Source organism: Tenrec ecaudatus, chromosome 12 (genome assembly GCF_050624435.1).
Source record: "Tenrec ecaudatus isolate mTenEca1 chromosome 12, mTenEca1.hap1, whole genome shotgun sequence".
In the NCBI taxonomy this organism is placed as follows: domain Eukaryota; kingdom Metazoa; phylum Chordata; class Mammalia; order Afrosoricida; family Tenrecidae; genus Tenrec; species Tenrec ecaudatus.
Genome location: NC_134541.1, coordinates 4,981,675 through 4,995,272, shown reverse-complemented (window position 1 = coordinate 4,995,272; position 13,598 = coordinate 4,981,675). Strand labels below are relative to the sequence as shown.

Genomic DNA, 13,598 nt, shown 5'->3' with positions numbered 1-13,598 from the left:
GAGGGGTGTACATGCAACAGGAAGGGGAGGCACTTGGGGTGCACATGTGACAAGCTGGACGGACTCTAAAGTCAAGATGACGGCCTAACCTTGATCCTCCTTGAGTTGGCTTGACCTTGTCTTTGGGCCACTGTCCTCATCAGCAGGGAGTGGGCCCCACCTAGGGTGGGACAGACTACAGGGGCTACCATAGATTAGCAAGCAGCATCTTTGGTTTTGTGTATAAGATGAGAGGGCAACCTGGGGGATTATCTGTCTGTATCCCACAGAAGAGGGACTTCTGGACCAGTACTGGACTTCTGGACTTGATTGAACTGGGCTGGACTTTCTTGATATAAAATTCCTTCTTAGACAAAGCTGTTTCATATACATATGTGAGTGTCATTGGGTTTGTTTCGCTAGTCAACCCGCCTGACACAGATAGCTTCTCAAGGAGCTTGTTGGTGGTTCAAGTTCACCCTGAGATGCCACAAAAGAAAGCCCAGTGATCAACTGAAAAATCAGTCACTGAGCACCCCCGGGACACAGTTAGGGCTCTTCTGAGTCAAACAGGCTCCTCTGGAGTCAAAGTCGATGTGTTGGTAACTGAAAATCAGTTTTCCCTGGACTAACTGACAGTCACCTCAAGTGCTATGGTTGTGTGGTAGTTACATAATCTCTTGTCAATGTGATAGAGTGAAGGGGAGGAATCTAGCCTGTCAATCGGCTCATAGCCTGAAGATGCCTCTTTGGGAGTGTGGCCTTCTCATGAGGATTCTGGGAACTTCCTCTCTCTCTCTGTCTTCCTCTTCCTGTTGACAAGCCACACAGAGACTTGCTGAGACCTGCAAGAGCCCCTCTCTCTGCTTCACCTTCCTGTTGATGAGACACACTGAGCCACTCTGAGACCTGCAAGACCCCTGGAGATGTGTCCATAAGACTGCACCCACTGGCCCGTGATCTTCCTGCATTTTGCATCATTTCATGGGCTGCATGAGTCTGAAGAGGAATTTATAGACTAGTATTGGACATATGGGCTAATATCAGACCTATGGACTTGATCTAGACTGGGCTAGGACGTTTTCTTAATATACAACTACTCTTTGAAAGAAAGCTCTTTCTTACACATACGCAAGTGTCTCTGGACTTGTTTCTCCAGAGAACTTGGTCTAACACAGGAGGGAACCCACTTAGGCTAAGTTGGGATCTCGGACTTTCTGGACAAGGTCAGTCTTGGCTGGGACTTGAAGGTGGAACAGCCTCAGGAAAGTGGCTAGGAGAGGCTGGGGGAACAGGCTGTAGCCAGGGACAGCAATCAAGGCTCCCCTAACACACAGGGGCCCCAGGACAGACTGATCCCTGGAGGTCTGGGCCCAGGCCCTCAGGCAAGGGTCTGAAAGTAGAAAGGCCAGCTGACAGGTGAGGGCATGGGTGACCATGACAAGCCTTCTTACACCAGGTCCAGAGAAGACAATCCAGTCAGGAGGGCAGGTGGGGTTGCAATCGCAAAGTTTATTTCTGCTGCGAGTGCAGACAGGCTGAGGCAGAGCAGCCAGTCAGTGCTGAGCACAGGGCCTTATATACCCAAGGAAGAGGCCAAGGAAGAGGCCCCTCTGTAGTGGGAAGTGCAGGCTGGGGTCTTCCTGATTGATCGGCGTCATGGGAGCTCTGGTCATCCTCATTGGCTGGCCTCTTTCCTCTTTCACTGGTTCCTTCGTGACCCCGCCTCCAGGGGCAGACCTCCCCCCAGGGGCATCCAAGGTCAGCCTTGGCCGGCCCTCACTGCCCTCGGCCTGCTGGTTCCTGGAAAAGGCACATTCTTTCCTGTGAGTGCAGAACTTTTTACAGGGTGGGCTTACAGGGTGGGCTCGGGAAAAGACATGGAAGAACTTTGGTTGTTAGCAGACTCTTTTAAGTCTCACAGTAGCCAGAGCAGAAGGAGCTGGGGGGTGGATACTCCTCCCAACACCCTTCTTCCCCCCCCCATGCAAATAGGAACCTCTGCCCCCAGAAATCTCCCCAATAGCCACTCCAAGGACAACCCCAGCCCAACAGTGGCCAGGCGCACCAGGAAACAAAGGGGTCAAAGAAGTGTTTACAGGCCCCCTGCCCACTCTGCTGACCGATGCCTTGCATGAGTTCCCCTCCGTGGGGGCTCCATCTTCTGTGCGTGTGGGGACCTCATTTCCCAGAGCCAGGCCTTCCATGCAGGAGGTGAGTGCTGAGGTGACCCCGGGGTCGGCCCGGGCTGTGTCTCCGGGAAGCTCACTGTTGGATCTGAGGGAGTCGGCCTCTAGGGGAAGACAAGGAGACACAGGAGCATCAGGGACCTCAGGCCTCTGTTAATGGGGGTGGAGACCCCCCCCCCCCACACACACACAGGGACGTCCACAGGCAGCCTCCTCCAGCCCTAACTGTTCTGGGCTCACACAGTCCAAGCTGGACCTGTCCCCCGGTGTCTGTGTTCTATAAGGCCAGGCAGGGGGGTCATATCCTCAGCGGATTCCCCTGGCCCTGGACTGTGGTGCTGAGCATGTCCACCTTGTCCCCTTCATGACCTTTGGCTTGTCTTCCTAAGGCAAATTCTGGTCAGCCCCGACCCCCACGACGGCCTGTGCTCACTCTTGGCAATTCTCACCTCCAGGCTGCAGGTGTACCACCCCCTTCCGTGGGCCTGAGCCCGGTCTGTACCGCCCACTCCACCCCCTCTGCAGGCAGGTGCAGCTGCCTGGCCTTCCTGCCAGCCCTAGGGGTCCCGGGAAGGGGTGTGGGGTGGGTGTTGAGTCAGGACCCACTCTCCCCTTTGTCCTGCCTCCCCGGGGCTCCAGCTTCCCAGCTTCCCTCTGCCACCTGGCCATGACTGCGTCTCCCACAGCCCTGGCACAGCCCTGGCAGCTCCACGCAGAGAAAAGGGAGATTTTTAAGAGGGAGCTTGCAGGTTCTCCCTTCCCTCTGCTGGCCAGTCCAAGGACAGGGATGGAGCCCCAAAGCCGCCAAGCACCCTGTAGAAGGAGCTAGGGCCTGTGGGTGACATTTAGGGACAGCCTGGACTGTCCCTTGCACACGGACCTGAGAGAGAGGGGGCGGGGGGGCTGGGGAACAAGCAGGCAAACCTGTTTCCAGAGAAAGCCCCTCTCTGATGGAGCTCTGCAGCCCTAGAATGGTGGTGACCGTGGTGGCGACCGCGACCATCAGAGCAGCTCCTACAGCTTGAAGGCACCCGCTGTGCCAGGCCTGGGCGGGTACGGGGCCTGCATGGCCTCCAGCCCCAGCGGGTGGGGCAGGTTATTCATGTCCTCATTTTACCACTGAGGACGAGGCGGCTCGGGGAGCTAACCAATTTGGGTCAGGTCCCGGACTAGAAAGATCTAGCTGTGGACAGTCTCACTCCTGAGATCCCTGTCTCTGCCTTCATCTGTGCTGCCTTCCAGATTCCAAGATTCCAAGAAACAGGAGAGACCAGTGAGTGCTGAATGAGAGAGAGAGAGAGAAAGAGAGAGAGAGAGAGGGAGAGAGAGAGAGAGAGAGAGAGAGAGAGAGAGAGAGAGAGAGAGAGAGAGAGAGAATATGCAGGGGTCCACTGTGGGCCCGGGCTCACCTTCATCCTCCCCTGGCTTCCCAGCTTCTTCCCTGTGGTCCCCGTCTGGACCAGCTGGGTGGACAGTCATCTTGCTATTGCTGATGGCCCTGTCCTCAAGGCAGACTTTGACTTGGGCCTTCTGGCCTCCGTTTGGGGGAAGTCCTGGCTTGGGCATTTGCACAGCGGGCAAGTCCGCTGGGCCAGTGGTGGCAGAGCCTGTGGGTCAGCCAGAGACACAGATGTCGGGGTTGGGCGAGGTGGATACTGGCCCCGGAGACCTAGCTTTCACGTCCCCCATGGTGGCTCTCCTACCTGCAGCCCATGCTCCTGGCACTGCCCACCTGGGATGCCCCTCTCTACCCTGTCTGGCCAACCTTGGCCTCCCTCCCCCACTCCTCAGACAGCGGTCCCCTCTAGAAGCCCTCCTCCAGCTCTCCCCAACTCCACCTCCTCTGGAGACTTCTAGCTCTACAGCCCAACTGTCCCCTAGGCCATCTCTGGCTGATCAATGATGCAGAGGGCTACAAGGGCTGGCCATTCACTGGCCCCATGAGCTCCAGGCACTTTCTTCCCTGGCCCCGCCCTGCTTCTCTGGAGAGTGAGCGTCCACGGCCGTTTCAGGCAGGAGGCCGCGGAGGTCCTGCCTGTGGGTGGTGGAAGGTGGGAACCTAGAGGGCAGACTGAAAGCCTGACATGCTTCTGATGCACTGCAGCTACCAGCTGAAAGGACCGCCAATTCCCATCCTGCCTCTCCCCGTCCTCAGACTCTGGCTCAAGATCCTTCCAAGGAGCGAGATGGGGGTGGGGTGGGTGGGGGCGCATAGCTTACCAGGGGGCATGTGGCCAGGGCTCTCATCCAGGATCTCAGGCTCCGACTCTGAAGGAGAGGGGTCATCAGCCATCACCATGGAAGGAGGATGGGAGGGAGCAATGGAGCCTGGTGGAGAGGCAGCAATGGAACTCTCCTGGAGGGGGCTCCAGAATCCTGCTTGACACCCCCCAACACCTCCCCCACAGTCCTGCCAGGTGTAGGAGGCTACAGTCTGAATCACCCTAGATGCCACTGGGCTGGGAAGTAGCAGGTCAGAGATGGAACCAGAGGCCGGTGATGGGGCCCTGATAAACCCAGAAGAAGGTGGAGTGCCCTTCTGCTCTGGGCTTCTCTGCCCGCTGCCTCCCCAGGGGCAAAGGCTTCTTTGGTGCTAGAATATCGCCGATTCCTGCCGAAGCTGAGCCCTCTTCGGATGGGGTTCCTGGACCCCAGGGTGTTTCCCTGGCATTGGCCTTTAAGGTTTCCGATGAAGGCAACAATAGAACGTTTTATTTTACTTTATTGTAAGGTCATGGGTACAAGGAAAAGAACCCTTGAAAACATGGCCTCAGTGACCAGACATGGGCATAGCCCAAATCGGGACCACAGTACACAGGGCTAACGTCCAGAGAACTGGACCTGGATCCTGGAACAAAGCCCTTCTTTCCGAGCTGGGGGAACTGAGGCCCAGCTTGGAAAAAGACCCACCTGCGGGCCTCACAATGGCTGGACAGACACGCAGCCTTGGGCCCTCAGGCCCAATGCCTGGAACCAAGGAAGCATTTGGTTAGCAGGCATGTGTTTCATCAAAACCAGGGCCCACTGCAACCCCACTCGAGCGATAGTTCATGTTTTCACAGATGTGAAAGGGCAAGAGACACAAGTCTCATAAACTACAACTGCACCCTGTGACCCTTCACTGGTCCGCTCGTTGGGGAAAATATAAGGTCCCATTGAGAACGAGGCAGAAGGTACCGTAGTGGAAGGAACGCAGGAGAGGTTTGATCTAGGTGCAAAGAAGCTCTTCCTCATTCTCTGGGTGACAGTGCCAGGACCCAGCTATATGGCGGTTTTGAAGAGCTGGAAGCCGACACCACCACCCATCACCCCTCAGGAAAAACAGGTCCCCCTCCAGGCTTCCCTCCTGGGTGTAGAGGGGCTTACCACTAAATGTGTATTTTTGCATGGTGTTATTGTCTCCAATCTGGATTTCTTTAGAATGTGTAATGGAAAAGTGGCCATTTGAGACAAACAGGTTGATGGAACTTGACTGGAAAGTAATTTCAGTGGACTGATTTTTCTTTCCAGACTCTTCTGCAAAAAAAAAAAAAAATATATATATATATATATATATATATATATATATATATATATATATATATATTTCACTCAGCCCCTGAGGGCACCTTTTAGCTAACGAACAAATTAATTCCCAAAGTGTATCAGCTGTGAGGGTTCTAATGCTTTACAAAGAACCCATCAGATGAGACCAAACAATCAACAGGCAAAGATGAGATGGCAAGTAAGTGAATAGGGAGACCAGATGGACTGAAACAGAACAACCAGACTAGACCAGGCAGTGTGCAGCAAGTCACCAATGCTGCTGAGTGGTTTGTGAAGCTGCTGAGTGGTTTGCTAAATAGGAACCTAGCCTCGGCTGTACACCTTCACCGAAAACACAATCAAGGATTCTTGACAAGTAACCTTTCACTCCGCCTGCAGCTCTCCAGCGGGCAGGGGTTGCAAATACCAATAGGCTGCACCAACACCTCCTAGGAAGCTGAGCAGAACACATCAGAGTCCAAGCAGGGACCCGGGAACCAGCACGGTTTGCAAATTCAGCTGTTGCTTCTCAGAGGGCGTGTGGCTGGGGCACCCCTGTGACAAGTGTGCTTCCTGTGTGTCTGGCCACCCCCACAGCCAGGCCAGCTGGACTGTAGGTGGCCCCACGCAGGCCCCCTGCCCACCCAGACACGCACAGCTCTGACTACTGAGTTTCAAGGCCCCTTCTCCCTTCAGTGGTGGCTGCAGAGGGTTGCCCACAGACCACATCTGGCCACACTTATGTTTGGTTTGCAGATTCATCACCCATGTTTCAGATCTGACGGCGGTCCCTTCCTCACAGCAGCCTGAGGGTGCTGACAGCCCCAGCGGGACCCGTGAGCTGGGGCTCTCCGGTCTCCACAGGGCCGGAATAGAAACCTCAGGGGGTCTCCCTCCACAAAGCAGCATTGAAACATCTGTGTGATACTGGGATCACTCTAAAGACATGCATCAATCCAGGAGCCCTGGTGGTGTAGTGGTGACAAGTTGAGCTGTGACCTGCATGGTTGGGAGTTCAAAACCACCAGCAGCTCAGTGGGAGAAAGATTGGGCTTTCTATTCCCCTAAACAGTGACAGTCCCAGGAGCCCACAGGGGGTCTTTATGAGCCAGCACTGACTCGATGGTAGTGAGTTCCATTTTGGAATCCAGACTGGTTCATGATTTAATTTTTTTTAAAAAAACACCTGCTGCCATCAAGTGGATTCTGACTCATAGTGACTCTAGAGCACAGGGTGGAACTGAGACTGTGCAGGAGTGGAAAGCTTCATTCTCCCCCCCACCCACAGAGCTGCTGGTGGTTTCAAACTGCTGACCTTGTGGATAGCAGCCTAACCCACAACCACAACACCCACCAGGGCTCCTAGTTCATGATTCCAACCAAAAATCCATGCCACTGAGTGGATGCCGACTCATAGCAACCTTACAGGACAGGGTAGAACTGCCCTGTGAGTTTCCAAGCCTGTAATTCTTTTATAGAAATAAGCAACATATATCTGTGCATTGGGGAAAGGTTTTTTACTGGTTCGTGGTTAGCTGTTCAGTATTTATATAATGCTATACTTCTGTGCCCAGCAGTGCATCCAGCTAAGACCACAGGGGAGTGCTCTCTCCACAGCTCAGACCCCTGCCCAGGCCAGGGCCCACCTGGGTGGTGAACGTGCCATAACATTGAGCTCTGCTCCAGGCTCAAGAGATGCCACTTCCTCAAGGTGTACAAATCCGGGTTGACGTCCTTCGATGTCTTCTTCCCCACAGCTTGGGCGATTCTAAGAGCACTGAGGGGCCCTTTGGTGTCCAGCAGCGTGTAAATCTTTTTCTCTGCAAAGCAGAAGGCTCATGGTTAGGAGTCCCCAGGGCCCAGACGCCCCTCTGAGCTCCGACTCCTCATCTATCAAGTGGGTGCTGTAACAGCATGGAAATCGCCGCACAAGGGACCGGGAAACATCTGGCACCCAGTAGGTGCACAAGTCAGGTCAACTGCTGGTTGAACAGGAATCCTTGGGTGGCATGGGCAGTGAATGTTGAGGTTTGAGTGCCCCAGGGGCACCTCAGAAGAAAGGCCTGGCAGTCTACTTTTGAAAAATTAGCCACTGACAGCCCTGTGGAGGGTGGGTGTACGCTGGCACACCTGAGGTCACATGAGTCAGGGGAGAGCTGACGGTCACTGGTCACTGGGCAGAGAAATCATTCCTTAGCCATGTAAATGTTTTGTTTCAAAGACGGAGCCTTGCCACCGAACACGGAGGGGACCTCGTGGCAGTGGGCCGTGGCCCTTGAGTGTTCTGGACATCCCAGGTGGCCCAGGAGGGCTGGGGGTGAGTGGGCCCAGGTCCCTGGGACGGGCGAGAGGAAAGGAAGATGCTTACGTTGTTCGGTGAGGGAGGGCACAGGGCTCTGTGGAATGTTGGCTTCATTTGGCAGGCACCTCTGGGCTGCAAACAGAAAGGTAGGTCAGAGGGCAGAGGACGGGGGTGGGGAGTGGGGGGAAGTTTCCCTCCCAAACATGAACCCCGGTAGTTTCTAACTCAGACTCCAGAGTTCAACAAATAGGGCCTAGATCCCACCCTGTCCCCTTCTGCTGTGTGACCTTGTGGGTGTTAGGGGACCCCTGGGGTCCAGTGTCCCGTCCTGTAGACCAGGGAGACAGTAGGTTAGACTAGCTCAGAATCCAATAGATCCATTAGAATAAAATAAAGTAGATAAGATTTCACAGAATGGAATTAAATAGAAGATAATAGACTAGGATAGGAGAGGATATATTAGAATCAATTAAAATCTAATCAAATGAATTAGGATCGATTAAGATAGGTGAAAAAAGGTTAGAGTAGAATGAAATAGGTCAGAATTGGATCAGATGAGAAAAGAATAAATTAGAATCAAATCAATTCTAGTAGAATAGAGTAGATGGGGGAAGGGCAGGATCAGGTAGGGTAGAGTAGAATAGGATAGGGTTAGGGGAGGGGTGTGTGAGGGGAGGCAAGGACATAGGATCGGACAGTGTGGGGTGGGACAGGACAGGACAGGATCGGACAGTGTGAGATGGGATAAGATAGGACAGGATAGGATAGGACATTGTGGGGTGGGATAGGAGAGGACAGGAGAGGACAGTGTGGGATAGGAAAGGAGAGGAGAGGACAGGAGCAGCTCCCTCCCAGAGTTGCAGAGAGGACCAAGTCAAATAACCATGAACCTACAGACCCCTTCATCCCCAGTAAATGTCAGCTCTGGGTGTTGTTGGTCATCACACTAAAAAAAGGATCCAGAGTGATACTAAGAGGCCCTAGTGGCCCAGCGGTGATGCACCAGGCTACTCACTGAAAAGCAGGTTGGTGGTTCGAGCCCACCGCTGCTCTTCAGGGAAAGAGGAGGCAGTGTTTCCATAAAGACAGCCTGCGTTGGAAAGCTGAGGGGCAGTCCCCTCGGTCCTAGAGGGTGTCTCTACTCTCAGTGTGATAGTGCACTTTCTGTTCATCAGTCTGCTATTCTGCTGGAGTCCCTAGCTCCAGTGTCAGCAGGCTCTTGACTCCTGGCCTAAAGAGCGGCTGGCTGACCACCCCCAACCCCTACTGAGGTGCCGCGGAAGGATGGCCTGGTAGCACTGAAGGCCACACCTTGAACCCTCCACAGAGCTGCTTGCTTCTGCACACAAGGGGTCGCCCGGAGTTACAACTACAACATTCTTTTCTGCGACTGCCACACCGTCCAACAGAGACACAAGTTTTCCGTAGTGTCTTGGTTTTTAGGCCCGTTCCTCGAATTATTTGGGGCACTAATTTTTACAAACCTCATGGGACAGATGGCATAAGGCGTAGTTCCTTAAATATGGTGTTCCACTATGCTCTGGGCCACTAAGTTAGCCTCATGTAATCACTGATCATCCTCGTTTTAAATACGGAGAAAGACGGGGCTTTCTACTCCTGGCAAGGGTTTCCACGCATCGCCATCAACTGGATGACGGTGAGTGAGTTTTGAGTTTCAAATATGAGAAGAATTCAGACCCACAAATGAAAGGATAAGACCCCCCCAAAAAGGTAAGAAATATTTGAAAACTAATTAGATATTAAGGGATTTCCCAGGGAAGCTATATATGGACCCACGGTGACCAGTTGGTTAAGAATTCAACTGCCAATCATAAGGTCAGTGGTTCAGACCTACCACTCACTCTGCAGCCTTTTGGAGATGTAAAGGCTTGGAAACCCAAGGGGCAGCTCTTCTCCATCCTATCGGGACAGTCTGCATTAGTATCGAGGAGAGGGCAGTGGGATTTGCCTGTTGGTGTGGGAGGCCGTCCATCCACGTAGAGCCCACGAGCTGGGTCCTGCACAGCCAGGACGCAGCCGGAGAATTGAAAATGCACCTCTAGGGTGTGGAGAATGCCAGGCTGCTCAGCAGTCTTCATAACTATTTGGAAGATCTAAATTGTCTCCCTCAAGTGGCGCAGTAAACATGTCAGAACACATTTCCATGCATAGAAGTCAACGGATAAGATGCTCGATGCTTCAGAGGTAGTGTTGATGGGCCTTCCTAAGAACATCCTAACTTTCCTTTTAAGAGTCTGTGTGCACAGGTGGAGACATGGCATCCTGTCACAAGACGGGAGCATTTTGCTTTTAGCTGTCGGAAGGGAGTTTGAACTCTGAACAAATATTTGGATCGCTAAAGATGGTACCAAACTACTCACTACCAGTCAATCGATTTACAACTCATAGCAAACCTGTGGGACAGAGGGGACCTTCTCCTGTGGGTTTCGGAGGCCATACGTCTTTTTCTGGGAGCAGAAAGCTGCATCTTGGGGAACATTCCAACTTCATGTCATTTACACGGTTCAAATATATCTCTGGCCCAAAGGCCAGCAGGTGAAGCATACCTTGACCTAAACATTTCGTACGACACAAAGGACTTTAAATAAAGCCAGTGTGTACTTCCTCTGTCTCCGGCTAGCTAATAGAACATTAAAATATCCTGATTTTTTGTGGGCGAGGAGGGCCAAGGATGGTGCCTGGCTTATGTCCCATATTTCAGAATCCACAGCTTCTGGGGGTAGGGGGGGGACGAGTGTCATTTTTGGAAGCAGCAGGTCAAATATCCTCAGAAATGAGTCTGACATTGAGGTACCACCATGCACGCTGCCCAGGGTGGTCAGTGTTAGCCTAGAACCATGCGCCACGACCTAGGCTGCCTGGGGAGGGTGCGGGAGAGCCCCCAGGCAGCCAGGTCCGCTGATCTGAATCCGGGCGTGGGCTGTATCTTACCTGCCTCCTCTGTGGGCCTGCTACTGGGTCTGGGCCCAGGCTCAGCCAGCCCCTGGGGACCCGAGGGTTCAGGCCCACCCAGACGCCAGGTCACTGGTTCCACCAGGGTGACTTGGGACTGTGCCTTCATTCGGTAGAGGACCTGGTTGAGCTCCTTCTTGGGAACTTGGCATTTCTTCACCAGGTGGGAGGTCTTCAGGGGGCAGCCAGCCTCCCGCAGCACCTGCAGGACTCTCTGCGGCAGCTCACCTATGAGGGAGGATGATGGCTCCGACTGAGGGTCCTTCTGCCACCCAGCCCTCAGACAGGCTCCCAGCAAGAGCAGCAGGGCCCGCTTGTCCCTCCTCTTGGAGCAGGCAGAAGCCCCGGGCGTGGGTGCTGCTATTGCAGCTCTCTGAGAATGGCCGCAAGGACCCCAGCCTGTTCCCCAGGGGCAGCCCTGGTCCTAGCACAGCGTTGGGTACCCTGCGGGCACTCAGGAGCCAGTAGTAGGTGGATGGGTGAGGAGGTGAGTGGGTGGGTAAGGGGCTTAGTGAATCAGGGGGTGAGGGGCTGGTGGATGAGGGAGGAGGTAAGTGATTGAGGGGGTAAGTGGATGAGTAGGGGTGTGTGAATTGAGTGAGTTAGGGGGGGATGGATGAGTGAGTGGGCAGGAGGGTGGACGCGAGGGAAGGTAACTGGGTTGGTGGGTGGGTGGGTGGGTGACTGAGTGAGTGGGTCCGGGTCATTGGGATTCCTCCCAGCACAAACGCTCCCCCATCAGACCCAGCTGCTCTCTGGGGAGCTGGGCCTGGGCTGAGGGTTGGGAGTGGAGCCAGAGCCCAGCTGGGGTGAGCCCTCTCGCTGGTCCCCAGGTGCTTCTCATCCCCAAGAGGCCCAGGAGGCTTGTGGGTAGAGCACCTTTCAGGTTTTTCTTTCCTGGTGCTGTTGGGCTGACTGGGGGATGGGATAAAGGGGCAGATCCCCTGGTGGTTACAATGTTTCATTCTCGATGAGCCCAGGGAAAAAGATTACTCCACCTGGCGGGGGTGGGGGGGTGTGGTGGTGGTGGTGGTGTGTGTCACCCCTTTCCGGGAATGACACCCAGCGGATAGAGGGGTGGGGCATCCACCTGGTCGTGCAGCTTGATTGGTCTCTGTCTCATTTGGGAAATTTTGGGTTCTTGGGGCACCTGCTCAGGAGGCTGGCTCTTCTTCCCCCCTCCGCCGCCGCCTAACCCTCTAACCAGAAAGTGGGGGTTCAGTGAGGGAGTGTAGCAGAACTCAGGGCCTGCCCTGCCCCTGCCCTCCAGCCAGTGTGTCTGGACACAGGGCCCAGTGTGAGTGGCCAGTTGGAAGAGAGGTTATATCAGCCGGGAAGAAACCTTCACTGAGTGCCCTGGACGCCCACCTCCCCACACCCTGCCACCTACCCACAGCATACCCCCTCCCTCCTTGGGGCCCTGTGGTGGCGGTTCCCCCACATTTGAGAGGCCTACTAGCTGGGTGACTCCTCAGTGCCTCAGTTTCTCATCTGTGATGTGGGCGTAAGAGCAGCACTACTTCTAAGTCTGGGGTGTGGGGGTGGGGTGGAGAATTAGCAAAGAGAATAGCAGAAATACTGTCCCCCAACCCCCACAGAGACCACCACACTGAGCACGTGCCTGAGCCCAGAGTTATCTTCAACCTTTGCTGGTCTGGGACAACGGGATGGGGGGATGGGTGGTGGTGGTGAGGGGGTGGGACCTGGGGACTCCCTCCCGCATACGCACCTTGTCAAACAAAGCTGCTTCCCACCCCCCAAAAAAACCTGGCTCCACCCCAAAGACTCACTCCCCATCTCCCAGCCTGGTCTTGCCCTCCATAAAGATGGAGAGGAGGCCTGGCCTTTGTCACTGAGGGCTGTGGTTGGGAAGATGCACCCAAGAGTGTTGCCCAGCACCTAGAACCCTGGGGGCCTAGTGAACTATGCCCCGAGCTGAGATCCATAGGGCCTGATGTGTGAACCCACCAGCTGCCCCTTGGGAGAAAGATGAGATTTTCTACTGCCGAGTTCCTGCTTTGGAATCCCGTGGGGAAGTTCCACGTCGTCCTAGAGGGTTACTGTGAGTCAGTGTCGGCTCACTGGCAGTGAGTTTTGAGTTGAGTATGTTAAAAAAAAAGTGCCAACCCACTGGTCTGGGGACGGGAGCCCTAGTGGCATAGTGGGCCTTGCCACCCTGCTGTACTCTGAGCCATTGAAGGAACCAGACCCCAAAGCTCCCACCCTGGACTCCCCCCCAAAAAAAGTTTTTTTGGTGCGGAAAATACTGTACCTTTTCTGTCTGGGTCAATGGGGGCTTCAGCCATGCTGAACAGTGGCCTCTGGCTCCTGGTGCAGTGACCTGGCGTGTGTGGGTGAGTGGAGGCCGGGTCCCTCTTTCTGGGCAAGTTCTGGGTTCCTTCGGCCCCTACTGGTAGCTGGCAGATCCACACCCAGGAAGTTCAGCCTGCCTGGTCCAGTCAGCCAGATCTGCAGAACTTTCTGCCGAAAACGAAAGCGAAACTTGCGTGTGGAATTTGGTCATGAGACAGAATCGAAACAGAGTTGATGAGCTGGACAGGGTGACACCCTCCTCTGTCCCACCTCCACTCAGACGCTGTGGGGAGGAATCGGAGGGCATCTGCTGGGGG

The 13,598-nt window shown here is 54.5% G+C and overlaps 1 protein-coding gene across 2 annotated transcripts; it reads right to left on the bottom strand.

Annotated features, from left to right (window-relative positions):
- Nucleotides 1-1,471: 1,471 nt before the first annotated feature.
- ZBP1 (Z-DNA binding protein 1) lies at nt 1,472-13,467 on the bottom strand. Of its 2 annotated transcripts, XM_075528398.1 has the most exons (9): nt 13,241-13,463; nt 10,948-11,196; nt 8,062-8,127; nt 7,340-7,513; nt 5,535-5,684; nt 4,389-4,496; nt 3,578-3,775; nt 2,103-2,272; nt 1,472-1,782 (listed from the first exon to the last, which is right to left on the bottom strand). In XM_075528398.1, the coding sequence occupies exons 1-9, from the start codon at nt 13,272-13,274 to the stop codon at nt 1,759-1,761; spliced, it is 1,173 nt and encodes a 390-aa protein (XP_075384513.1). In that variant the 5' UTR covers nt 13,275-13,463; the 3' UTR covers nt 1,472-1,758. The 2 variants fall into 2 exon arrangements, with proteins under 2 accessions (XP_075384513.1, XP_075384515.1); XM_075528400.1 differs by lacking the exon at nt 5,535-5,684 and having other exon boundaries at nt 13,241-13,467.
- Nucleotides 13,468-13,598: the final 131 nt, after the last annotated feature.

Coding starts and splice junctions, on each gene's coding strand:
- ZBP1 (XM_075528398.1), bottom strand. CDS start 13,274: ATGGCTGAAGCCCCCATTGACCCAGACAGAAAAG. Junction 5,685..7,339: donor ATGGCACGTTCACCACCCAG/GTGGGCCCTGGC, acceptor TTTTTTTTGCAG/AAGAGTCTGGAAAGAAAAAT. Junction 3,776..4,388: donor CCCTGGCCACATGCCCCCTG/GTAAGCTATGCG, acceptor GCTGACCCACAG/GCTCTGCCACCACTGGCCCA.